This window comes from Phytophthora parasitica, assembly GCF_000247585.1.
Source record: "Phytophthora parasitica INRA-310 unplaced genomic scaffold supercont2.2, whole genome shotgun sequence".
NCBI classification, from domain to species: Eukaryota; Oomycota; class Peronosporomycetes; order Peronosporales; family Peronosporaceae; genus Phytophthora; species Phytophthora nicotianae.
Genome location: NW_008648988.1, coordinates 2,400,902 through 2,425,558, shown reverse-complemented (window position 1 = coordinate 2,425,558; position 24,657 = coordinate 2,400,902). Strand labels below are relative to the sequence as shown.

General features: G+C 49.4%; 11 protein-coding genes across 12 annotated transcripts; 7 read left to right on the top strand and 4 right to left on the bottom strand.

Annotated features, from left to right (window-relative positions):
• Positions 1-105: 105 nt before the first annotated feature.
• Positions 106-6,149, top strand: PPTG_02818 (hypothetical protein; the record flags this gene model as incomplete). Its single annotated transcript, XM_008894106.1, has 7 exons — positions 106-179; positions 254-320; positions 383-541; positions 623-1,567; positions 1,613-2,012; positions 2,244-2,449; positions 2,520-6,149. The coding sequence occupies 7 exons, from the start codon at positions 106-108 to the stop codon at positions 6,147-6,149; spliced, it is 5,481 nt and encodes a 1,826-aa protein (XP_008892354.1).
• On the bottom strand, positions 6,072-6,717 carry PPTG_02817. 2 transcript variants are annotated; one of them, XM_008894104.1, is made up of 3 exons: positions 6,636-6,717; positions 6,428-6,562; positions 6,072-6,364 (listed from the first exon to the last, which is right to left on the bottom strand). In XM_008894104.1, exons 1-3 carry the CDS (start codon positions 6,693-6,695, stop codon positions 6,206-6,208), a joined length of 354 nt encoding a protein of 117 aa, XP_008892352.1. In that variant the 5' UTR covers positions 6,696-6,717; the 3' UTR covers positions 6,072-6,205. The 2 variants fall into 2 exon arrangements, with proteins under 2 accessions (XP_008892352.1, XP_008892353.1); XM_008894105.1 differs by lacking the exon at positions 6,636-6,717 and having other exon boundaries at positions 6,428-6,588.
• An 87-nt stretch (positions 6,718-6,804) lies between these two features.
• PPTG_02816 (ubiquitin-like protein 5) lies at positions 6,805-7,026 on the top strand (the record flags this gene model as incomplete). The annotated part of the gene is made up of 1 exon (XM_008894103.1): positions 6,805-7,026. The coding sequence occupies one exon, from the start codon at positions 6,805-6,807 to the stop codon at positions 7,024-7,026; it is 222 nt and encodes a 73-aa protein (XP_008892351.1).
• Positions 7,027-7,980: 954 nt separating this feature from the next.
• On the top strand, positions 7,981-11,524 carry PPTG_02815 (TKL/DRK protein kinase; the record flags this gene model as incomplete). The annotated part of the gene is made up of 14 exons (XM_008894102.1): positions 7,981-8,106; positions 8,179-8,418; positions 8,488-8,540; positions 8,617-8,830; positions 8,904-9,233; positions 9,307-9,405; positions 9,471-9,633; positions 9,716-9,858; positions 9,931-10,574; positions 10,636-10,684; positions 10,758-10,838; positions 10,902-11,011; positions 11,080-11,142; positions 11,218-11,524. 14 exons carry the CDS (start codon positions 7,981-7,983, stop codon positions 11,522-11,524), a joined length of 2,622 nt encoding a protein of 873 aa, XP_008892350.1.
• Positions 11,525-11,737: 213 nt separating this feature from the next.
• Positions 11,738-12,330, top strand: PPTG_02814 (hypothetical protein; the record flags this gene model as incomplete). The annotated part of the gene is made up of 3 exons (XM_008894101.1): positions 11,738-11,962; positions 12,028-12,242; positions 12,312-12,330. The coding sequence occupies 3 exons, from the start codon at positions 11,738-11,740 to the stop codon at positions 12,328-12,330; spliced, it is 459 nt and encodes a 152-aa protein (XP_008892349.1).
• Positions 12,331-12,429: 99 nt separating this feature from the next.
• On the top strand, positions 12,430-13,484 carry PPTG_02813 (hypothetical protein; the record flags this gene model as incomplete). The annotated part of the gene is made up of 3 exons (XM_008894100.1): positions 12,430-12,796; positions 12,856-13,154; positions 13,218-13,484. 3 exons carry the CDS (start codon positions 12,430-12,432, stop codon positions 13,482-13,484), a joined length of 933 nt encoding a protein of 310 aa, XP_008892348.1.
• Positions 13,485-13,599: 115 nt separating this feature from the next.
• Positions 13,600-16,382, top strand: PPTG_02812 (hypothetical protein; the record flags this gene model as incomplete). Its single annotated transcript, XM_008894099.1, has 1 exon — positions 13,600-16,382. One exon carries the CDS (start codon positions 13,600-13,602, stop codon positions 16,321-16,323), a length of 2,724 nt encoding a protein of 907 aa, XP_008892347.1. The 3' UTR covers positions 16,324-16,382.
• A 51-nt stretch (positions 16,383-16,433) lies between these two features.
• Positions 16,434-18,685, top strand: PPTG_02811 (glutamate-tRNA ligase; the record flags this gene model as incomplete). Its single annotated transcript, XM_008894098.1, has 10 exons — positions 16,434-16,670; positions 16,746-16,818; positions 16,887-16,972; positions 17,044-17,451; positions 17,520-17,603; positions 17,685-17,795; positions 17,862-18,113; positions 18,181-18,360; positions 18,440-18,498; positions 18,571-18,685. The coding sequence occupies 10 exons, from the start codon at positions 16,434-16,436 to the stop codon at positions 18,683-18,685; spliced, it is 1,605 nt and encodes a 534-aa protein (XP_008892346.1).
• PPTG_02810 (hypothetical protein) lies at positions 18,414-19,826 on the bottom strand. The gene is made up of 2 exons (XM_008894097.1): positions 19,652-19,826; positions 18,414-19,578 (listed from the first exon to the last, which is right to left on the bottom strand). The coding sequence occupies exons 1-2, from the start codon at positions 19,758-19,760 to the stop codon at positions 18,854-18,856; spliced, it is 834 nt and encodes a 277-aa protein (XP_008892345.1). The 5' UTR covers positions 19,761-19,826; the 3' UTR covers positions 18,414-18,853.
• A 206-nt stretch (positions 19,827-20,032) lies between these two features.
• On the bottom strand, positions 20,033-21,723 carry PPTG_02809 (hypothetical protein; the record flags this gene model as incomplete). Its single annotated transcript, XM_008894096.1, has 7 exons — positions 20,033-20,384; positions 20,458-20,516; positions 20,581-20,684; positions 20,760-20,879; positions 20,952-21,116; positions 21,198-21,357; positions 21,439-21,723. The coding sequence occupies 7 exons, from the start codon at positions 21,721-21,723 to the stop codon at positions 20,033-20,035; spliced, it is 1,245 nt and encodes a 414-aa protein (XP_008892344.1).
• Positions 21,724-21,789: 66 nt separating this feature from the next.
• On the bottom strand, positions 21,790-24,568 carry PPTG_02808 (hypothetical protein; the record flags this gene model as incomplete). Its single annotated transcript, XM_008894095.1, has 8 exons — positions 21,790-21,880; positions 21,956-22,225; positions 22,289-22,366; positions 22,432-22,526; positions 22,604-22,693; positions 22,771-23,757; positions 23,829-24,182; positions 24,260-24,568. The coding sequence occupies 8 exons, from the start codon at positions 24,566-24,568 to the stop codon at positions 21,790-21,792; spliced, it is 2,274 nt and encodes a 757-aa protein (XP_008892343.1).
• Positions 24,569-24,657: the final 89 nt, after the last annotated feature.

The following is a 24,657-nucleotide window of genomic DNA, read 5'->3' as shown; positions in this document are numbered from 1 at the left end:
AATAACGCTGTCCATTCCGGGCACTGGTCGTTTCGAAACTATTCTTTGGCTCAGTAGATGACAACAGGAGGTCTACCAGTTTTCGTCTTGAATTGCACTTCTACGATGCTTAGCGGGATTTTTAGCAAGCGCAAGAAGAGCCAGGATCTGCGCCCCCCGTCGCTTCAAGACGTCAAGAAGTGCGTTTATCCGCACGCTTTATCCGCTACTTTAAGTCACCGCCAAATTAATTGTGGCCGTACCGCTTCTGCAGGTTTCGAGATACTTACGCGAAATATGCCGAGCTCAGACAAGTGGAAACTCCTCCGTGCTTTGAAAAGGTAAACGTAATAATGATTACAGGATGCGTTTACGCATTTCTCTAATATCTTGCGTCTTACAGAGCATTTACAAAACCATAGCCGGCCAAAAGCAGCTTCACACAGTCGAATTTAGGCTGGAAGATATCACGGATCCACAGATGATTGCTTTGGCCGAAGCTCTATTAGAGATGCCAATCATTTCGTCACTCGACTTGCGAGACAACCGAATCACTGATGACGTACGCTCTGGAAAAAAACTGATGCATTAATTGGGCTAACAGCTCACTCTACGATCCAATTTTGTATTTGTGAATGAGCAGGGTGCTAATGCTCTGCTGGAAGTTCTGCGGTTGCAAATCATCATGGCGAAAACTCCGCCCACGATTGATCCTCGAACGAAGCAACCACTTTATCCACCGCTGCCTGAGTACACACGGTACGTGACGAATGTAAATCTGAAAGGCAATGAGGTATCGTCCTCTGTCCTTCAAGAGTTCTCGCACTATGTGGATGTGTTACGTCGCGAAGACAAACGACTGGAAATCCGTGCGGCACTCAATCAGATTGATTGCAATAGCGACGGTGGAATCGACGAGGAAGAGTTCAAAGGTGTACTCAAACTCCTTACTGCATCCACCCCAACGAAAAAGGAAATGCGAGCATTCATGCAGCAACATACTTTATCTACGGACAGCACACAAAACGTGGTTAATCTCGAAAATGTTCTTCTGGCTAAGTGTGCGGTATCGCCGTCCAGACACTCGGCATGTCCACCGTGGGAGTCATTGGTTCAAGAACGTCACGCCATTCTAGGAGCTCCTCGGATGACACCTGCAGTGATATCCACGAGTCAGATGTCTCCAGATCCTTCATCTACTGCTCGCTTGAGCCGACCCAGCGTTGGCAGCAACGTGATAACTGGAAACGTCAATCCGTCTGTCCACAGCAGCAATTTTCCCGATGTATCTCCCTTATCGTCGCCTTCATCTCAAGCTCCAGTTGCGCCTATCGAGGCAATGAATGTTCCAACAAAGCCACCGCCAGGATCCGATAACGTCCCCGTAGTTGCTCAGCAAGCGCTCAATAAAGTATCCGAGTCGAAAGGTGCAGCATCACAACCCGATCAATCAGCCACGCTGACGAAAACCCCACTAGTTCCTATGCTTCCGCTTGCCTCAGTTGTGCAAAATACAACGCGTCTCAGTCCACGTTCTTCTCGATCAAGTTTTGGTGATGATGGACAACGAAATCCCATCAAGCACTCAGTGAACCCCAGCCCAAGATCAACTTTTGATGACGAACGAAAGCAGGCCTTGACAGGACAAAGTTTCGTTGTGCCTGCACCCTCATCGCCCCATGACTCCGATACTAGCGATAATATGAGTGTGGTTTCTTCGACTTTTGGTGGATCTGTGACGCAACGATTTTTGGAGGATCATGGCAACAACACTGTGACAGAACGCAAAGCTCATATACCGCCGACAATAAATACCCAGTCAACGACATTGGATTCCCCACGCTGGCAAAGTGAACCTTTCATAAGAGACGATGAGGAAATATTTAGTAGCACCGCCGCTAGTACCGCTCGAAAAGAAGAGGATGAGCTGAACGGTGGTGTTGATGATGCCGATATGCGCTCAGCCACCAACCACAAGTTCCCAATCTCTGCCAAAACTTCAGGAAGCAGCAATAGGCTTAGTGACAACAAAAGTGCATCCGGTTCATCTCGTCGCGAAGCGAGCTTTGAGACGGCGAGAGAACATCTTTCAAAAGGTACTGATGCTTCCAGTGGACACGATGAGAAACGTTCTCTTTCTGGGAGTGCAGTATCAACACCGCGGTTTGATGATTTATCGTCGCTATCATTCCGAGGGGCTGAAGAGGGAGGCCGAATTGCATCATTTCACAGTAGCGCTGACTGTCCCAACGATCAACCTGAAGAAGACGAGGAAGTCGAAGAACGAATAGATTCGACGACATTTGACGTGACAAAAGACGGCAAAGAGCGCTACGTGGCTAAACTCATACATTCAGAATTCAGGAGCGGTCTAACCGTAAAAGATTTTCCAGCTGAAATTCCATTCCGAAATCTGTTGGCACTACTTCTTCCCGACAATGGTCTCCCAGATCTTGCATTATTTACTGAGGTAAGTTGACGGAAGATGCTAACCTCGATAGCACCCTACTAAGACTAAGATCGTTTTGTTTTGAATTTAGTGTCGCTTTTCATTCGTCACTGTGCTCGATTTGTCACGAAACAAGCTGCTCAAGCTACCAGACGACGGATTAACCGCATTTCCACGACTGGAGGTGTTGAATCTGGCAGAGAACCGGTTGAAAACCATTACTGGACTCGCCAAGATATTTAAACTCCGGGCTCTTGGACTAAGCCGCAATGCTATTCGAACCGTGAAAAACATCGAGCACCTTTCACAGCTGGAGGTACTGCATTTAGGTCACAACCAGATTGCTACCGTCCACGCTCTTCGAATTTTATCACTCAACAAAATGCTGGCTCACTTGAATCTAGACGGTAACGCTGTTGTCGAGACAGACGAACGCCAGAAGCGGAAGAACATTGTTCATGTGCGGAATCTCCTGCCTGGACTCCAATCACTCGGCTCGATCCCGTTAGCAGGTCTCCACATCAAAGACAAGAAGAAAGCGAGCACCAGTACTAATTCCGGCAAAAGTTTATTTGCGAGTGACTTGATTCCCGACAACAAGACGTTGTGGGTCTCTACTGCTTGTGATACACTCCATATTTTTCAGGATTCCAATCTTGGTGCAGATCAGAGTCAGTATGAAGATGAATGGGATGCGAGAGATGAAGACGGAGGAGAGGGTCGACCTAAAAAGCCACTAACACGAGAGCAACAGCGACAAAGAGACGAACTCAGAAGTCGAGCTCTTGGATTTCGATCACGACAGAAAGCCATTCCCTCACCAGCGAAGGTCAAGACATCTGTATACAGCTTTGGACCACCCCAGCAACCTCCTACAAGGAAGAAGAAGAAAAAGCCCACACCAGCTGACCCGAGTGTGGTAAGAGAACAGCAACGTCGAGCAAGTGAGCTCAGTGCCCCCAAATACACTCCAGTCGATAAAACATTGATGCACCAGGAGCAGAAAAGAAAGTCTCGCGTCGATTTCAACGCTGCGATGACAGTTGGAGAGCGACTACAACTTGCAAGAGATATGACTCAACGACGACCTACCGCTACCATAAGTCTTAGCGCGAGATCGCGATCAATACTGGCAAAAGTTGAGAGTCGCAAACGAGCGAGTGCTGCGTCGGCTATGACTATTAACGAGGAAACTATCGAACCAGAAGAAATCCCAAATGCTGCTTCTCGATCCCCCAGTCCTCAACCTTCTCCAATGAAAGATACTTTGGTATTTCGCATTGACCCAGCTGATACTCCTCACTCACCAAAAGTTCTCACATTCCGCGTCGATCCGTATCCTGCTGGAATGAATGAACAGCCAAGCTCGCCAAAGCCAAACGAGTCGAAGGAAGCTGGTTTCTTGCACGACCTCGCCGTTTCAGACTTCATAAGCCATGCCGAAGAGGAGTTTTCAACTGCACTGACTGCTCTGAATGTGCTGCTTTCTATGAGCGAAAAGGAGCAGGGAGATCGAAAGAAATTGACAGATTATCGTGCAAGTCTTGGCGCATTGGACATTCTCAATGAACATGAAAGCCACGAATTGTACAAAAAGGCTCAAGGTCACTCCGATAACGAACTTGAAGCTCAATGTACTGAATGGTTTACCAAGTTGGGTGTTGTGAAGAAATGTATGCGTCAACTTTTGGAGAAACTAGAAGTTCATGCTCCGGGCTCCGGCGTAATTCGCGCATACTGCCGGTGTATCCGATCCAATGAACTGCGTGGAATTATCACCACAATGCTTGAAGCCCAAGAAGATGTTCTCAACCAGACTGAGAGGATCGAAACTGACAAGGAGAAATCCTTACTTGAAAAGGAGCACGGGGTATCCAAGGAAGGACCAAATGATGCAAATGATGAAAAACCGACTCAAAAGGAACTGGCGTCTGGTCCTAGTGTTACCTCTCGACTCTTTGGAGATACATCGTCACTAGTTCGTGATGAGGTCGACACCAATGATATCATTCCCGAGGAGAAACCTTGTGATGACCAGATTCTTGACGCGATCCCCGAAGCGGAAATAAAACCTAGTGACGACCAAATTCTAGATTTCTCGGTTTGTGCTACCGACTTGGATTTCTTGGAATCAAATGATTCCGTTTTTGATGAAGACAAGTCCGAAAAAGTGAAAGAGGGTGAACCAGTTCCCCAACAAGTGGACTATACCAGTGCCGATTTGGGCATTGAGGATCACTCTTCCGTCTCAGACCCGGCACTTCTCGCCTCTACGACAGACTTTACGATGGATATTCGGATGAGCGATCCCGAAAGCAACAAAAAAACTGTCGATGCTCACTGGGAGATCGACGCTACTGAAGATAACGACAACTCCAGCATCATCGACGATTTAGCAGCGATCGAAGATGAAGGCGCAACTGAAGAACTTGGCGCAGCGATCGAACCGGTTGAAACATATGAGAGTGACATCAACGACCACGCTACTTTTGATAACATAGGAGATGAATCAACAGACATTCCTACTCACATCGAACCATCAGTCGAGGCAACAGTAACTCAAAACGAGAACTACGACTGGCTTGCCACGTCGAACGAACTCAATGCCGAGACTGCGGAGGCAGATTCGTTTGAGCAAGAAATGAATGCTGTGTCTGAAGACGAAGCGGATAGCGCAGTTATTCAAGAACAAGCTGAGGCAGATCACGACTATGACTGGTCTACCACTGAAGTCACTGTGCCAACTATGGAAGAGGAAGCTGAAGTGCCCCAGGAGGTCTGCGAAGAAGGCACTTACGAAGCTGAGGAAACCTACGAGGGTGGAGAGGCCGAGGAAACTTTTGAAGAAAGAGAGACTGAAGAAAATGTAAACTACGGAGCAGAAGGTGATGAAGGTGAAGTGGTGACAGAGGAGGTGGAACCATCAGAAGCCCAGCTCGAGATAGGAGAAGGAGTCGACGCGGATGACGAAGAAGCTGAGACGTTTGGCGACTGGGAAAAAGGCTTCGATCCCAGTTCTAATCATTACTTTTGGTTTAACCACAACACTGGAGAAAGCTCGTGGACTCCCCCCGATGGTTGGCCGTATGAAGTCGACGAACCGTTCAGTACTGAAGACGAAACTGGCGGTGAAGAAGAGCAGCAAGAACATGAGTATGAACAGGGTACTGCAGAAGCTCAGGACTTTGGAGAGGCCGGTACGGAAGGTCACGCGTACGACGAGGCCGCGGCGGACGGCCATTACTATGATGAGGGAACCGCTGAAGCTCAGCAGTACGACGCCGAAGGTCAGGGATACGACCAAGGTGCGGCAGAAGGTCAATACTATGAAGGAAGCGATGAGCACGCCTATGAACACGGCGAGGGTGAGGCGGACGGGCATTATTACGAAGTGGGTACTGCAGAAGCTCAATACTATGAAGAGGGAGCGCCTGAAGGTCAATGCTATGAAGAACCAGCAGCCGTAGGTCAGGAGTATGGTGAGACTGACCAGGAGCAAGTGTACGAAGAGGGCGTGGCTGAAGAGCATCAATACCAAGAGAACACCACTGAACACCAGTGGTACGATGAAACTGCGGCTGAAGGTCAGGAGTACGATAAGTTTGAGGCTGCCGCAGAAGAAGACCAGGTAGAACACGAAGAACGGGATGGTACGGAATCTCCACGACGCAGCGAGGTATCCGACTTTGAGTTTGACGACAGCGATCTGCCAGGTTTCTAACTGAATAACACCGATAGCTGCTTGTTAGAACACGCTCCGTTGACTTGTTTGTAACCCTACGGCACACCGGCATTATAGAGTTGGGGTTGGCTCAGTATCTGTAGCTGAGTGCGTTCCGTTTCCCGTGCTGCGTCTTGCCGCTGCTTGGGTGTCACCATGCGACGGGATCCAGTCATACACTTTTCTAAGTGGTTCGTGTATCGGGATGCATGCACCTAGAAGAGCGCTACAGTTAGTGCTGCTAAATTCATTAACAGCAATGAATAGTATGTATATACCTGCCGCTTGCAGTAGAGACAGCTCACAAAGACGCTGTCCTGTTCCACAACAGGCGTGTCGACTGTGCATTCGATGGGCTCCACGTCGTAGAGCTCCTCAAGACTCAGTCCGTCCACAGAAATCTGGCGATGCATCTTAAATAGAAGCGGAAGAATTCGCTGTGCGTGAGCACCTAGGTTTTATCTACGTAGTTACAGTTTGGCGCACCTCGAAACACACGTCCAGAGCGACATCGTCGAGCAGGAAGCGGTAGATCTGCTCCTCCATGATGCTGAAATCTGATAACGTCTGAGAGTTTCTGATACTTGCACTGATTCTATGTGGTGGACACATTTGACTTTTCGCTGGAAGAGAGCACAACTGACGTCGCTCAACGATGATCGAGGTGATTCTGAACGACCGCCTTGGCAAGAAGATCCGCGTCAAGTGCAACGAGGACGACACGGTGGGGGATCTGAAGAAGCTCGTGGCAGCTCAGGTGGGCACACGTCCCGAAAAGATCCGCATTCAGAAGTGGTACACCATTTATAAGGACCACATTACGCTCGAGGACTACGAAATCCATGACGGCATGGGCCTAGAGCTCTACTACACTTAAGGTGCAGCCACCGGGCTGATGTTGAAGACCAAGCAAATGCAAGACATGCGTGACTTACTTAATTTACTTGCAACTTCTTTTCCTTCTCGCTTCCCTCGCACGACTTGCTTGTCGCGGGCGTGAGCTACGCGCCGGATGGCGATTCTGACGTAGCCTTAACTAATGGAGCCAATGTTCAGAAGCGGTGAAGTTTTCTTTCGTGGTGCAGAAGTCCACACGCGAGTCTAGTCGTGTTAACATGAGAGTCTGCAGTTGCTGTGGGGACCGGTGCGCCGGTTACAACTCAGGCCGGCTGCGACACCTCATGACGGGATTGCAATATCGGTCTCATGCTCCCTTCCACCGTGCGTGGAAGGATTCTTGGTGCCGCACATGCTCCATGCTCCGCGTTGGCTGGCAGTCATGCCTCCGTTTTCACTACATCAGCTCCTGCATGAGATTCGCACAATAAGAAACTGTAAGTTTTCGCTTCCTTGGTTCAAGTCACTACAAAGAAATCGTTGAATCTAAGTTTTGTCCAATCCGCGGTAAGATCCTTTAAATATCAGCCAATCGTTGATGGATTTTCTTAACCAAGGCGACTCTACGATCTGCGTGGTTGTTTTTCGCAGTACCCCAACGCCAGTACAGCGAGTGCGGAACTCAGGCAGCAGACACCTCGAGTCTCGCACGGCAGGAAGGCAGGGCAGGCAGCGTATGCCGCCAACGCTCTCTCTCTCCTAGGCTCAGCGGGACGATCGGCGCACTAGGTGAGCGGCGGTCGAAGGGAAGAGAGGCCTTGACAAGAGACTTACGTGTGTGTTACGTGCTGTGACAGATCTCGTAGGCTAAGCAACCAAAGCGACTCTGCCCTCGGGTCTCATTTATTAAGGAAAAGGGAAGGACTGAAGGCGGCTGCAGCCCGCACACACGAGCGCCAGGATTTTGTGCTTCGCCCACACCAAGCGCAACGGCATGGAGGTGCCGCACACGTTCGTGCGCACCGTCAAGGCGCAGGATCTGCGTTTCAGTCAGGTGGACAGCGTGCTGCATGACATCAAGACGAAAAACTCGCCCACATGGGTTATTTTCTCCTTTGCGGTGCGTTTTCTTGGCCTTTGGCGGCGTTTTTGGTGCGCAATAACTCATTCGATCTACTGGATACTGATACAGGATCAGCGGGAGAAGAGAAATACATTGAAAGTGCTTGCGTCGGGACACGGCAGCATCTCGGATCAGTCGAAGTGGCCATCCGAGCTCTTCTCGCCCAACGCTTTATGCTACGGACTCACGAGCATCGACTGTTATGACGAGAACTCGGCACCAACTAATGTGCTGTCATTCTGCTGGAAAGGACGCAACCTCCCGATCTACTTGCGAACCAAATATGCGGAGTTTAACCAAGTCATTAGGGTGAGTGGACGATTGGAGAAGTTGTTGCGAGGAGTGATGTCTAATATCGATTTGTTTGTTTCACTGCAGAAACACATGGGCGCTGTTGCGCATGTGACGCTACACAATCCGGAGGAACTCATGTATGATATTACCTTGCCTTGTCAATGAATACCAGATTCGCGACTTACCCTCGTGAAATATGCTATCGTTCGGCAGGGATGGATCGGTTTTTCTGCAGACCCCACGGCGGCGGCCACGGAGTTCATCGAGGCGGTTTGTTACATCCGATATCGAGTTCACGCCAGAGGTGACGGCAACGGTACAGGATATTCGATCGGATACATCTCCGTTCAACTGGGCCGTATGTGGCTATGATAACTCGGACCTTGAGAGCTCGACCCGGAGGATGATCGTTGTGGAAAAGGGCATGGTACGTCTGTTTTCATTAGCGTAAATGAAATGATTTTTGTTTGGAACTAACGTTTAGTTTTGTTTTGGACCAGACTGGGCTTTATGCGTTGAAAGGAATTGGCGGAATCACCTCGGTACTACAGGAAGGAAGCACGATGTACATATACTTGCGAGTGGATGTTCCACTACATCGCGGAACGGAGCGGATTGTGTCGAAATACGTCCTGGTCACATGGCAGGGAGTGGAAAGGAGCTATAGTGGTGGGACTTCGGATGATGAAGTTGAATTATGGTTTGGGCCAAGCTCGAATGGAGAGCGATCGCCCCAGCGTCGAGATTCGTTTGCATCTAGCTCCAAACTTCAGCGCGCTGTGACTGCACATGTCCACGGTAGTGAAATCTACCGTGTGTTCCCGCACCACGTACGTTTACTGACAAGCTGTAGCAGGACACACATGCTACGTAGCATCTCACAATATCTTGCTGTGGTTACAGGTCCACTTCTTTGCTAGCACTCAGTCTGAGATATCGGAAGAAGCCATTCGTGAGCGCATCAGGAGGGCAGTGGATAACGACTGCATGCTGCTTCGAGTTGTACGTATTTCATGAGTCTACGCCATTCTTGTTGCGACTGTCCCTAATATTCTGCACTGTACTAGGTCTGTGTGCAAGCGTCAGGTGATACGCAAGCGCCTGTGTGCTTAGAAATCCCATTCGATGCCACAGTCGGCGTGCTTCGGCAAGAGATCGCGTCGAACATTGGAATACCGAAGGACCGTCAACGTATTGTTTGGATTCGACAGACGGACGATCTTGCGAAAGGTTCGCCACTACTAGCATTTTATTATCTTGTTGCTTTGACTAGGTATGGTGTCTAACTCGTTTTTATCAAACTTTTGTGTAGACTCTCAACTGTCGACGGCATTAATGCTGGAGGACGAAAATGCAGGCATCCGAAAAGACATTGGACTCGCCCATGGTGACAAAATCCACGTCGATGATAAAGACAATGGCGAGAATTCCGTACTCGCGAAGCTGTTTGAGCAGGTACGATTAAGCTTCTTGGTACAAATATGCGCGTACACTAGTGTGCTTAAACCCTATTTGATTGCCGCATAGATCAATTCGGGTGCAGCAGCAGTAAGTCTCTCAGCTGAAAGACGACACGAAGTGCAGCGAGGAGTGGAAGCCCGAGAAGCAGAGCTAAGGAAGATATTGTCCATGACGCACTATTTAATTCGACGGAAGGCCAATGAAGACCTGAAGCCTGTCGCGCGTCTAGCTGGCGTAGTTGAAGAAGCTGTGAACCGGGAAAAGAAGGAAACAGATTCTGCGTCCCCAACAAGTCAGCACAAGGTTATCCATCGCGCGGATTCAGCTGCGTCCTTGACCGGATCAATATCGGAAGAGCTTGCAAAAGAAGATGTCTCGGCATTGCAGGAGCACGCGCGTGTTCTCGAGTCGCAGAACCAGTATCTGGAGATTCCGTATGAAAGCATTCACATTCTTAGTGGCAAGGAGAACGAGCTGGGTTGCGGAAAAGCAGCTACTGTTTACCGTGGACTCTGGATGAACCGTAACAGCGCTGCTGAGGTGGCTGTGAAGTCGTTCCGTTACGCTCGATTGACCGACAAGATTCTCGGCGATTACAGACAGGAAGTGGCGTTGCTCAGAAAGCTGAAGCACCCGAATATTGTGTTATTTATCGGAGCATGCACGGACCCGAAGTTGATGATTCTTACGGAGTATTGCTCTCGCAAAAGGTACGTTATGTTAGCCATCGTTGTGCTGGTCTAGTTGCTGACAACTTGTGTGTTTGTCCAGTTTATTCGAAGTGATTCACAGCAACAACTTCGAGACGATTCCCTGGAAGGTACGAGTTTTTTCTCTTGTGTCATGCCGATGGTGTCAAGACAAGTCTAACTAACTTCTGCGATGTCGAATAGTTCAAAGTACGAATGATGCTTGACGCAGCACGAGGCATCCAATATCTCCACTCCAAGCGCATTATTCATCGCGACATCAAGGTAAATCAATGTTGTGACAACTTCTTTCATACGAAGCTAACGAGTTTGTTTCCTCCTCTGCAGTCTCACAACTTCTTGGTGGACGATGATTGGAGAGTCAAGGTGGCCGATTTCGGCATCAGCAAGGTGCTCGATACTGACACTGCGTTTACACAATGCGGTACAACAGGATGGCAAGTGAATGCTCAACTTCAAATAGTGTCAAGCGTTAGTTGCTGATCTGGATTGCTTATCTGTGCAGGGTTGCTCCTGAAGTTCTGTTGGACGAAGACTTGGGCTACACATTCAAGGCCGACAACTGGAGGTATGCCTTACTTCAGCTTCTTCTTCTTTGTCAATCAATGCCACTAACCAATCGATCGTGCTTGCTTCCCTGCAGTTTTGCTATTGTGATGTGGGAAATGATCGCCGGTGGTCTGCAGAACCCGTTCATCGGTATGGCCCCTATCAAGTTCTACAACAAGACAATCAATGCTGGCATCCGGCCTCCAATTCCCGACGGCGTGGACAGCGAGTACATCAATCTCCTCACCGAATGCTGGAAATCGGATGCGGCCGATCGACCTTCCTTCGATGTGATCGTGTCTCGACTGGAGCAGATGCTGCTGGATCTAGGCGCCAGCATCGACCTTCCGCCCACGTTCCAGGGTGGATACCACCAGGCTGGACTTGCACCGAACCCATAATTGTTGTGATAGTAAGCCCACCACGTACTGCTTGGTAATTTTTGAGAGACGGAGTCGTACGAAGACCTGTCCTCGATCGTATTATAGCAAGCTGATAGAGAAACAAAAAGAATCCTATCGACGAGGCAGAGAACGTTGAGATAATAGCCAAGTGTTCCATGCATCTCAAAAGCTGCTCACACTCTAACGATTGGCTGAAAACAACGAGAAAACATGAGCATGGAGGCGCTGTACGCGTTGGCGCTGGAGCTCGTGGCGTTCTTCGGCTTCCTATGCATCTTGTTCAACGTTCTGCTCCCTGTGCTGGCCTTCGTCTTGCGCTTCGTGGCTGTTGATGTGCCCCGCGAGTGGCGCAAATGGCAGCTTCATCAAGCTCAGCAGCACGAACTGAAGCGTCTGCAGCGTCATGTCGATGTGTTGACACGCAGGAAGCAAACGGTGAGGACGCCACCTCCACCTTTAAACGCTGCAATGGAGAAATTAATTGCAGTTGTGCCATTCAGGAGGAGCAGGAGACTCGGCGCCGTGTAAGGACGTCAAGCGCCAAGAAACGGCAGCTGATAGAGAAAACGCCACTGCAAGACGAGGGCAGTATTGCCGATAGTAGCTCCATGCGGAAGGTAGAGTCGACTCCTCGACAGCAACGCCATCGACTTAGTATCCACTCGACGGCGAAGAAACCAGCAGCTAGTGGTGTTCGAGAACGCCTAAGATCGAGGTGGGAATTATTATCAAAATGTGCAGCTATAGATTCAAGGAGATAATGGTCATGTGGGTTTACGAACAGGGAGCAGCAAGAGTTTTAAAGGGAGACAACCAGTGCTGGTATTTATGAGGTTGCGTTAGTTAGGAACCCGCCACCCTTAAGAGGATAATGTTTAGTTTTGGTTTTCTTTGGTGGACCAATGGCTGGGAGATTGTGTGATGCTGTTCTTGTGCTCGTGAGTGGGCTTCCTGCTGCTGGTAAAACGACGCTGGCGAAGCATCTAGCGGCACACAGCAGTACGCCTTCAAGGTTGTATGAGCGGATCTCCTTTGATGATCTCTATGATCAAATGGCTAGTGAAGACACAAGCTCGAAACCTGCCGAGTTCGACCCAGAACAGTGGAAAGTGTGTCAGAGAGATATGGTGGTGCGAGTTACTAGGCGTCTAGAGGAACTAAAGGCATCAGACACGAGCAAAGCGGCCACGCCGCAACTGGTGCTGCTTGTCGACGACAATTTCCAGTATCGGAGTCAACGCAAACGCTTCTTCCAGCTCTCCACTGAGCGTAAGGATTCCCATGCTACTAAACTATACTGCTACTGACATGTTATTCATGACATATAGTGAATTGCGGCTTCGGTTTGGTGTACGTGAACGTCTCTGGAGACATTTGTCGTGAGCGGAACGCTAGTCGGAACAAAGGTGCACGAGTACCTGATGAGACCTTTCAGCGGATGGTGACAGTCTTTGAGCCTCCTAACGGCGATCAAAATCCATGGGAAGTGAACACATGCGAGTTGACTAGTTCAAGCGATGTCTCTGATATCGAGGAGTTGATGGACACATTGGTTCAGCAAGCGGACAAGGAATTGAAAGAGCGACGCTGGCTTCATATTGAGAAAACAAAGGAAAAAGCGCAGCAGGTAAGACTCGATTTGACATTTTCTTATTATTCCGTTCCTAATGTCAACGGTCCTGTTGCTCAGCGCCGTGATCGCTTGGCAACGCAGCGAAGCGTGCTTCACCGTGTTGATCTGCAGCTACGCCAATGGATATCGGCACAACTGCAAGACGAAGTTGTTCTTTCACGTGGTATACCAAAGGCACAACTGGCGTCCCAACTCAATCAGCGCCGGAAGAAATTCCTAGAGTCCTTGAAGCGTTCACCCAGTGACATCGCAGCTTCTTTTCCAGAAGACATTGATCAAGTGGTGGTTTCGTTGGTTCTCCGATTTCAGCAACAACAAGAATAGTGTCGATGACTTGGATCTATCCCGGACCATTGTGAAACCACCTCCCACTTGACCTCTAATGGCATTTCACTCTTGGCATTCCTCATTTTGATACCAAACTTCCGAAGTTTAAATCATGGCCAAAGTTGTTGATTCGCCGCATTTTCGGATTGATTCCGATAGCGAAGAAGAAATTGACATCGAGTTTGGAACCCCGCGAGATCCAATATCAGAAACCTCAGACGAGCAAGTTTTGGAACACGATAGAGCATCACTTCTCGAATCTGACCAAAGAAAGAAAAAAGTGAGGACGACTATTCTAACGGTGTCCTTCCTTGTTCTTGTGGGGGTAAGCATCGGTCTTGCTGCACGCTTTTCGCGAGGTCATTCCGATTCAACAAGCATCGACACTGGCGATGGTTTCTCAGTCCCCATTGGAAGTCTGGAAACTATAGGAGGCGAAGAGGTTCAAAACGGTCATGTGGTACCCTTCTTTGATGTGCAGTTCTACCCGGGTGAGAGAGCTCTGTTCGTCCTCAGTAAAGCACAATGGAACTCTTCCTTTATCGTGTACCCGACTGTCGTGAAGCGCGCTGCTCCGGTGATTGCTGGTGTAGAGCGAGGTGGTATCTTGCTGGAAACCAACGATTTTGTTTTCCACTTCGAGTTATCTACTGACGGGCAGCACCTGCAGCTTGTACAGGAATATCATTACGCTAGTCTACATGGAGACAAAGCTGATGAGCTGCAGCAAATATTCGACGAAAGTCAGTGGCCTGGGTATATTACGAAAGTACCTATATACGCGGAGACTGAGGACGCCTACTACATTCCGTCGGATTTATTCCTCTCGAATGGATTCTTTGTGTCGTCTGTGCTTGCTTCGTCTGACTTCACTGCGCTCGAAAAACCTTCAGAGTCTTTTGCAAGCAACACAATGCTCTTCGTCGAGTATGAGCTTGCCTCTGGAGTCATTGAGGTCAATTACGCCATCGGGCTGTTACCAGATAAGATAATGCCACAAAGAGTGGCAGACGATCGAATGGGTTACTTTTCCAAGCGCTACACTCGGTACAGCTTGACGGACCAAGAGCTCAGCGACGGCAATGGTTACCATCGATGGGATCCTCAGATGACAGTCATTCACCGTCGAAAACTCGAGCTTGACAGCTCTGGAAAACAGACGAAGAATCCTATCACGTACTATATCGATCCATCCGTACCGAATGAATGGAGAGAAGCCTTTGCTACGGGTGTGGAGGCTTGGATCCCCGCATTTGAGCGAATCGGCTTCCCGAATGCTATTCGTGCGGTGCTTCCAGGAGACAGCGACTGGCCGAGTGACTACCGACTTGGAGATCTTCGATACAACAGCATCTCAGTCATGATTTCGGAGCAGACTTACGCTTACGGTCCTACTATAATTGATCCGAGGTCTGGAGAGATTTTGCACAGTGATATTGTCTTCGAGTATGGATTTTTCAACGAGGTCATGGTCGATTTCGACATGAAATCACCAGTAGATCCGCCACAGTCCTCGAAAACTAGTGAACATAGTGATGCAGAGAGCTCAAATGTACTGAAGGCGAACAAGAAGTTCCGGCATGCTCGCACAGGTCGAAGCCGGTCGTGTGGTTTTGCTCACGAAGAACAACACAAAGTTGATCGGATGATGCTGAGCTCGGTAGCTGGAGACGACAGCGGCTTCGTTCCTAAGAGACTCATAGCCCAACATTTCGCTGATATTGTCATGCACGAAGTTGGCCACACACTCGGTTTGCGTCACAACTTCGCCGGTTCTTCAGCATACTCACGTGATCAACTACGAGATCCTGCATTCGTCGCCGAGCACGGAATGTCAACATCAATCATGGATTATTTGCCCGTGAATATTTTTTCGGATCTGACGAAGGACCAAGTGGAAAATCATAGTTTTTTCATGACTGCGATCGGAGCTTACGACTATGCGGCAATTGCCTACGGATACTCGGTTGTAGATGACGAGATTCCTGGCTACAAGCACCCTCGCCTGACTGAACTGGCATTAGCTGCACCGCTGTTTCTCAGTGATGAAAGCGTTGAGAACATGTTGAACCCTTATGCCCAGCTCTTTGATTTGTCTTCCGACCCAGTGGACTATGCAGCTGATCGCCTCAAGTTCGTCCAGAACGCACGAAGTTCTCACGCAGCGCTTGATAAAGTGCCAGAAGACGCATCGTGGACTACGCTTTGGCAACGTGAACATGTTCAATTGCGGTTACTTGCATATGCCATTAACATCGTACGACCAATTCTTGGAGGAGTGAACATCACTCATGCACACCGAAGCAAGGACGAAGGCGCTTACAACGCTACGTTTATACCCAAAGAAACTCAGCTTAGAGCTCTTAAGGTGCTTCTGCGTATCATTCAAGCGGAAAAAGGGTTATTCCCAGAGCCAAAGGACTACGGTTCGTTCGTGGAGGTGGTCGGCTTCGACGGTGAGGACTGCAACGAGGCAACGCTGGATTATGGTTGTCTCGGGCGTGGACTAGTTGATGTTGGTGCCTACGTGCTTCGCGTTCGAGAAAGAGCTTTGATATCAGCATTATTCCCCGCCATGGCGCGTATCGTTCAGCAAGACGCGCTAAGTCCGCTGACGCTGAATGAGCTGCTGACAGAAGTTGCCAAAGCCATGAATGCCGCATCATATAGCTTTACACTGAAGGAATTTCTGGACGAAATGTTAGCAGAAACCATCAGCCACCATGACACCGACGCACGTATTAAACGAGGCATTGAGGAAAAGTGGAATATGACTCTGCCTCCGGTTGTCGTTGTCAAAGCTGAAGATGGACACGAACACCCTATCGGTCGATAGAAGTTGAAGTGCTTGATTACCGAATATTTGTTTTTCTAATGTTAAATTTACGATAGGGTTTCTAAACGTTACTTTTGCATTTCGTGCGGCTGGCAGTTGGTCAAGTCGATATGCTGCTCTCTCGTCTGCGCAGCCGTGTGCCGTTGCGGCCAACGGCTTTGACTCTGCGAAGCTGCTCTTCCCACGCTGCCGATTCAGACAATTCCGAGTCGACAGTGCGTGTGCGCTACGCTCCAAGTCCTACCGGCTACCTGCATCTGGGTGGTCTGCGCACTGCGCTCTTCAATTATCTGTTCGCCAAAAGTTCCGGTGGACAGTTTATCCTGCGTATTGAGGATACGGATAAAGTATGAAAAGCTGCTTTTTTCTCTATCGTCATTCCTGGCGACTTGCAGTGCTCATTGTATGGATATTGTGTACAGACGCGTCAGGTTGAGGGATCGGTAGAGGCGCTTGTGAACAGCCTCAAATGGTGCGGCGTCGAGGAGGACGAGGGTGAGTGGAGTAGACTATGATGGCGAATAGTAAGGATTTATGATAGTGTGGTGTATTTAATGCTTCAGGTCCCAACGTTGGTGGTCCCCACGGCCCGTACATTCAGTCGCAGCGCCTTCCGATCTACAAGGAGGCCGCCGAGAAGCTGATTGAGGTGGGTAGAATAATATTCTATTAACTATTTTACTGTGCTTGGTGTGTTAACTATATCTTGGTTTGCTGTAGAGTGGGAATGCTTACCGCTGCTTCTGTACGAGTGAGCGTCTACAGAAGTTGCGGGAGTCTCAGACCCGTCATGGCGAGGCGACCATGTACGACCGTGCGTGTCTCGGTCTAGACGAGAAGGAGGTGGAAGCGCGAGTGGCTCGCGGAGAACCGCACACAGTTCGACTGAAAATCCCGGAGGGCAAGACGGTTGTCAAGGACCTACTGCGTGGATATGTGCAGTTCGAACACGCTGGTATTGACGACCAAGTTTTGATGAAGAGCGATGGCTACCCGACGTATCACCTTGCGAACGTGGTGGACGATCACGCTATGCGCATTTCTCACGTTATCCGCGGCGAGGAATGGCTGCCGTCGACGCCGAAGCATGTAATCCTGTACAAGGCACTGGGATACGAGGCCCCGACTGTAAGTGACGCCTGTTTGCTGATAGTTAAGAAGAAACTTACTTACTGATTGTGACTATGTACTTGAAGTGGGCACATTTGGGTCTCCTACTGAATGAAGACCGCTCCAAGCTGTCGAAGCGTCAGGGAGATGTCGCCGTCGAGGATTTCCGGGTTTGATTAATCTTTTTTTCAGCCAGAGATTTTGCACTGTCGATGAGATTGACTGATTTCTTTACTCTTTTACGTGTGCAGAACAAGGGGTTTATCCCAAGTGGCCTGGTCAATTTCGTGGCTCTTTTGGGTTGGAATCCCGCCGGTGGCAACAACCAGGAGATTTTTCAGATGAAGGAGCTGGAGAAGCACGTACGGAATGCTATGTTTTTGATTTGTTTATTACTGTATGCTGACGTGCATATCCTTTTCACTTAGTTCTCGATTGATCACGTGAACAAGGCCGGATCGGTTGTAAACGTGGATCGTCTCCGCTGGATTAACTCCCGTCACGTTCGCGCGCTGTTTGCTGAGGAGACTGCAACTGACGAACACAAATTAGCTGTTGTGAATGATGTGGTACCGATGTGTTCGTCTTCTTTTGAAGAAGCGGGCGTGTCCTCCACTGCCGCTGATCTAATCGATAAGTTCGGTGTGAACTATGTCTGGCGAGCGATGGATCTGATGAAGGTAGGATACCAAGTCATGACATGCATCAAGCTGTCAGTCCGTGCTCACATTGCTTTTTACTGTCCAGGAACGCGTGAGTGCACTACCCGAATTCGGTCCGCTGTGTGTTCCATTCTTTACTGAGCCCAATCTCAGCTCATCGATTGCACAAGATATGAAGGCTAAGTACATTGATGAGAGCACACCAGAACTTGTAGCGGATGTCTGCGCAAACCTACGCAGTCTCTCTGATGAAGAATTTACACCGGTGCGTCGTATGTTGATCCCGCTATTGACTTCTGATGGTGTCAGCTAATTCACATACTTGTCGTCGTTCTTCTTTGCAGGATCACATTACAAAGAGTATTAAGGCTGTTGCAAAGAGCCGAAAGTTGGGGTTGAAGAAGTAGGTTGCAAAAGCTAGCTACCAATTGTGCTCATATCTAATCTCACCTGCGATCATGGTGTCATTGTGCAGAGTGCTGATGCCGATTCGTTACTACTTGACGGGCATGGATGTCGGTGCTGGACTTGGTGATACGATTGAACTGCTCGGCCGTGAAACTGTGCTTCGGCGATTGAAGCTCGAATAAAGTGATACCGGTGGCGAACCAAATAGAGTGAGTACTCAAGATACGTTTGTGCAGCCTTATAGAGAAGATGCTGCATGGAGATGTCGACAACATCCGCGTTAGGACAAACAAAAATGCTATTCATGTTTGCAGGAGAAACAGATTATAGAGAGTGCCTTGTTCGCAAGCTCAGTGCTTCTTTCCCTTGGCCGGTGCTTTGAGTACAATCTGAGTGGTCTTCGCTGTGGTCGCCTTCCGGTTCTTTACGCGCTTCACGAGCTTTTTCGTTGCAGACGTTTCCTTCGCAAGAGCTTGGGACAGCTTTCCTGGGAGCAAAACCTTCGTTGCGGCCTTTTGCTTCTTCTGGGAGTTCTTCTGTCCTGTGATTGTGATGCTCAGCTTGGTCTTGTTGTTGGTAGTCCGGGTCACCTGCCGTACTGGAGTCTTCATTGGCGCCTTTGACGTCTGCAATTTCTTGGAATTCTTCGACTGCACGACGCGCGTCGGGGACGAAACCTTCCGCGTCTGCTGTGGTGCGTTTTTCTTTTTCTTCGATTGCTGAGCAGTGTTGCTCTGCTTGGTACCCTTTGCTGCCCCAACTGGGCGGTTCTTTGCCGTTTCCATTCGCATCTGCCGCCTTAGTTTCGCCGTGGTGGCCGCAATGCTCGTCTTAGTTTTGGTTTGTGCCGTGTTGCTCTTCTTAGTTGGTGGTAGAGTTGGCAATCCACGGTTCTTGTTTACCAGAGCCTTGCGCTGAGCCTTTTGGTCGTTCTTCACAGTCGGAACCTTCTGTTGCTGCGACTTTTGTTTGGGTGTCTTCCTCTTGTCTACGGGTTGCGACTTCTGCTTGAGTTTCTTGGCCTCCTCCTTCTTTAGCAGCTTGTGTTCCTTCCTGCGCTCCTTGATCAGCGCATCTGTAGGCAGACAGCAGCTCAGTCAGTAGATGTAGACGAAAGTATCTTTCGACACTCGCAGCACTGCACGCACCGAGAGACAGATCCAGACGTCCTTCAAGATCTACACCACGCGGACTCACGTTAGACGCAAATGGGTGAATATCGCTGGGGATGGCAATAGGGGCGGTGGAAGTTGCCATGGCTGTACAAGTGTTCGGCGGCGGGCAAGTTGCAGAGTGACTGGGACCTTCTTGCACCGCTTCAACGTCATTCCCGTACAAGATACCGCCTCACGAAAAGACGCAACGTGTGATTCGACCAATCACAACAGTCAAACAGATCTGTATTACCCAATCAAAACACAGAAAATCCATGGAAAGATCTCGTGTTCGAAACGGCCCATCAGATAGGGCGACCAAGTTGAACGCAAAGTTAACGGCCAACCATTAGGGACCCTAATGGGATTGCTAGCCTACGGCTGCCCAGTGGAGCCGTCGAGGAACTCGAGGTGTGTGGCCGTGGGTTCGAGCTGCCAGTCCTCGCGGATGTGCTGCTCGTTCCAGAACTTGGTGAGGTGGCGCTGGCCCGAGTCGCACAGGACCGTCACGATGGTGTGACCCGGGCCGAGCTTGCGCGCGGCACGCACTGCCGCAACGCAGTTGAGTCCACTAGAGCTACCCACAAAGATGCCTTCTTCACGCAGCAGGAAGCGGGACATCTCCACAATCTCTTGGTCTGTCACCTTGAAGGCATCGTCGATCTTAGCCAGCATAAAGTTCTCCGTCAAGCGATCAATTCCCACACCCTCTGCGATGGTGTCGTATCTACGGTTGGCAGGCAAGAGACAACAACTTAGCATAGGCGACACCACTGAAGGATATGGTTGTCCTTCCTTACCTGTGTCGCCGAACCTTGGTCTCGGCTTGCTGTGGAGCGTAGCAGACGTTACTTCGAACCTGGGAGCACGACAAGTTAAATAAACACAGTCGCAAAATGTAGCTACTCCGATGACATGTTTACCTTGTTATACAGACTGGATCCAGGGGGATCAGCGAGGAATACCTGGACGTCGGGGTTCTTCTCCTTCAGGTACGCTGACGTTCCAGCGATGGTGCCTCCCGTGCCTTCAAGCCAAACGCAACACATGCACACATAAATAACCCAAGACGCAGTTATCGAATATATCAACAGACACCAACCTGCAGCCATCACGAATGCGTCCACGGTTCCATCGGTCTGGCGCCAGATTTCGGGGCCTGTGGTGGTGTAGTGGCTATCGAAATTGGCCGTGTTTTCGAATTGATCTGTAAAATATCCTCCTATGATAATAAATCAACCAGACGGTTAGCGTTTTAATTTTTCACATCCAGTAGTGAAGCATTGCATCTTACCTTCTGTATTACGTGCCAAACGCTTGGCCTCGTTCACATAGTGCTTGGCGTTCACGATAGACGCTGGCTTCACTAACACGACTTCAGCACCAAACTGCTCCAGTAATTGACTCTTTTCCTTCGCTTGGTCGTCGGGCATCACAATAATGCATCGGTATCCACGGGCTACACAACGTTCACAGCGTAATGGCATATTAGCAACATACTGCCGTGATATGTGCGACTTCAAGAAACAGATAAACCAACCTCGAGCCATTAGCGACAGACTTATACCCGTGCTGCCTGAGGTGCCCTCAATAATAGTTCCTCCTTCCTTGAGAAGGCCTCGTCGCTCGGCATCTTCCACGATTCCTTTCGCTACTCGATCCTTTGAGCTTCCACCTGGATTCAAGAATTCCGCCTTCGCCTATTGGCAGCATCAAGTAGAGCAATATCTCCATTTAACTCTTATAGCACTGGCATCATTACTGGATTCACTCGAGCCTACCAGAATCTTGCACCCCGTGGCCTTGGACAGACTGGTGAGCTCAATAAGCGGTGTGTTGCCCACTAACCCGGGGAATCCGGCCAGATACTTCTCCTTCTTGGACTTTTTGCCGAAAACACGGTCCCAAGACGCATCACCATTCACTGCCAGCTCCAGTATTTTCCACAGAGACAGCGACGCCATGGTCATGCACAGGCCCCATCGCCAGAGCGACACGCCCCAGTGTCCGCCGGTCTCCATTTCAATTTGCGAGTCACAAGTTGTGATGCACTCAACTGTCACCATAGATTATTGTCCAATCAAAACCATTTATCGCATTCATCACTACATATTTCAGCCAATCAGAAAACTTCAACTACAACTGTCTGACTCCGACAGCTTGGCGATAGAAACCTGCAGCCCATTGCAGAGCTTCACGTCCAGCCCCAGCGCCGCCACCTCCCTGTTCATCCAATCCAGCTAGAATCAGCAAAAAATTTCCTAGCTATTACATGCAGGAGCATTTAAAGCCACGCACCGTTGGATCTCTTGGAGGTCGAGCAGCAACTGCATTCGCATCTTCTCCGTGTCGGATACGGTGTTGTTGGCGAGGGTGGAGCTGGAGCCAGAGTGTCGCTGCAGCTTTCGGCTTTTGAGCGACTCTTCGAGCTCCAATGCCGACCTCAATAGCTCCGACGACAGACTCGAGTACACATCGCAGACCTCCTCCACAATGGCTTGCAGCAGCTGCTGTTTCTTGGCCGCATCGAAATGCATGCCCCACTTCTCCAGGAATTCCTGCATTGGTCTGTGCAGTAGTGATTAGTTCTGGTCATCAATAGGAGCAACAACAATAAAAATTTAGCTGTACTGGATGATGCTGACCACGTAGGTCGACGGGTTCGTTGGTGGGGGCTTGTTTGTCATCTGATACTGGCCTTTCACAGTGCTGCATAGGTAGAAAAATATTAAGAAGTGGCTAAATTGCACGGTCATTCATGAACTCTGACGTACCGAATTGCTGGAAGGACCTTTTTACAGTCTGCAGATACCATCGTCACAGCTGTAGACCAGCACCTAGCCTCCAGCTCAGCCAACGATGCAAGCGGCTACAATAAACAGCAAAGCAAAAAACGCTTTCAGTTCTCAGCAAACAATGGCGATATTCACGCGTGATTAAACCAACCTCTTGAAACAATTCGGTCACAAAGGCTTGGCTGTCGTCTGTGAAGGTATCAACATGGGTCTTTACAATAGCGAGAAGATATTGAGAAATCTGAGAGGACACAGGCAGTTAGAGCAGGTACTAGTAGTTAGGCGTCAGATATCTACAAAAACGTTGACAGGACGTACCTTCTTGTATAGCACATGGAAATCGCTTCCAGCAAACAATAAATCTTCTTCGGTAGAGAGGAAATAAAGCGGCACAGTGGCAAAATCCGCCTTGTTTCCACTATTGATCACCGCCACGGTATTCAACAAGGGTTCCTTCCAGATGTCAATATAATACGCAAAAAGCTGCACGCAAAGTTTGCAGAAGTTGGGAAGCAGTGGTGCCAGGAAGACCCGCTCACTCCAGCAATCTTGCATTGCTTGCCACAGGCGTTTTGAGTTCTCGAAAACTAGGCCCGACTTGTCATCTGAGTTTGCTGTGCTGTTTACCGATGCACCTGGTTCGTCACGCTTGACGCCAAAAGACTTCTCTAAGCTCGAAGCCAGTTGCGATGCTCGAAGCTGAAAGTACACGTCGATATTCCACTTTTCCTTAAACTCCACCACGCTCTCGTGTGACCGGAATCGGATCTTCATGATCTCAGTCGTACAGAAACGCTCCTCGATATCCAACAAAAAGCGCATACTGATGGTGTAGCTTTGGTGGAAGCGCTCGGGATCTGCAGCTTGAAAAATGACTCCGTGCTTCGACGACAAAATCTCCTGCAAAGGTTTCCAGATTGCGTTGCCGAGAATGTCCACTGAACATTTACTTTCCCCCTGACAAACGGATAGCGCAAGGGTGTCTGCGAATTTGCTGGTAATGAAGTCCAAAATGGACTCATAGATCTGAGGCAGACCCTCACAGGAGCCGCGGACTCTACCGTCCAGTTTACCCCGTGTTAAATTTTCCTCAGCAAACGGCTGGACTAGCAGACGTCCAATCATTTCTTCGGGAATATGACTTTTGTGAAGCAGTACGTAGGCTCGTAACAGGTAGCTCAACGTTAGCGCGCTGATGGCGTGGTCGCGGTTATAGAATGTATCGGGAAAGATCTCAGTCGCGAATTCTGTCTCCAGTCGATGCAGAAGCGTTTCTTCAATAACTGCAAGACGTTTCTCCTCCTTCTACACCACACAGTGCAAACATACAGTCAGAACTCCCCACATTGCAAACTACACGACTAATGCCTGTCTACCTGAATCATGCTAAGGTGCATAGCGTTCATGAACTCGAGATCCAACTGGACAAAAATTTGTGCCGCTCGCTCCAGTTTCGCACAGCCCTCGGCCGCACTCGTGGCATTGAGACTCTTCTTCACTCGATCAAAATTCTCAAATTCGTCTTCACTGTCCTCGTCCGAGACGATAGGTCCACCCTTACCCAAGCTCTGCTCCTCGTCATCGCTATCCGCCGGTGACTCGATCTCCAGTAGATCTTCAAGCAATAGCAACTTCTGCGAAATCTGGATGCTAAGCTGGAGGTCTTTCTCCTGCTTTTGCAGATCCTCCGCCGTCTGTAGTTGAGACTGGATCTTATTCTGCAGCGCGGCCTAATATATTTACGCAACACATGATGCAGTCAGCCTAAGGAACCCTGCAGCCGATCTCGTTTCCAATGGTTACCCACCATAGCACTCTGCACTTCGTCCACTCGCTTAAGTACCGCCAAGATGGGTGCGCGTACACTGGAGACTGCCTCATCCACACCCTTGAGTTTGGACGAGAGCTGCAGGAACTCAGCGTAGTCCTCATTGATGATGGCAACAAGCTGGTTCTCCAGCGCCGTCTGGAACTGCTTCAGGTCTTGATGGATGGTCTCCATTGGGCTGTGTGTACGGCAGTCCTCCAGGAATGCCCCCACCTCGAATATCTCCCCCGAAAAAGCCTCCTCATCGAAACAGTACTTGCCAAGCACCATGCTGATGTTGGCGATCATACAGCGAGTTCACAACTTCTATTTGTCGGAATCACGAAAATACCGGCTTACCGGTACCGTTTCTGTTTTTTGGTACCGATATGCGAAAA

Excerpts from the sequence above, each read along its gene's own strand:
- PPTG_02817 (XM_008894104.1), bottom strand. The coding sequence starts at position 6,695 with ATGGAGGAGCAGATCTACCGCTTCCTGCTCGACGATGTCGCTCTGGAC. Across the intron at positions 6,563-6,635 it reads CTCTGGACGTGTGTTTCGAG|ATGCATCGCCAGATTTCTGT; the intron begins GTGCGCCAAACT and ends CTTCTATTTAAG. Across the intron at positions 6,365-6,427 it reads GTCTCTACTGCAAGCGGCAG|GTGCATGCATCCCGATACAC; the intron begins GTATATACATAC and ends GCGCTCTTCTAG.
- PPTG_02810 (XM_008894097.1), bottom strand. The coding sequence starts at position 19,760 with ATGGCAACTTCCACCGCCCCTATTGCCATCCCCAGCGATATTCACCCA. Across the intron at positions 19,579-19,651 it reads ACGTCTGGATCTGTCTCTCG|ATGCGCTGATCAAGGAGCGC; the intron begins GTGCGTGCAGTG and ends GTCTGCCTACAG.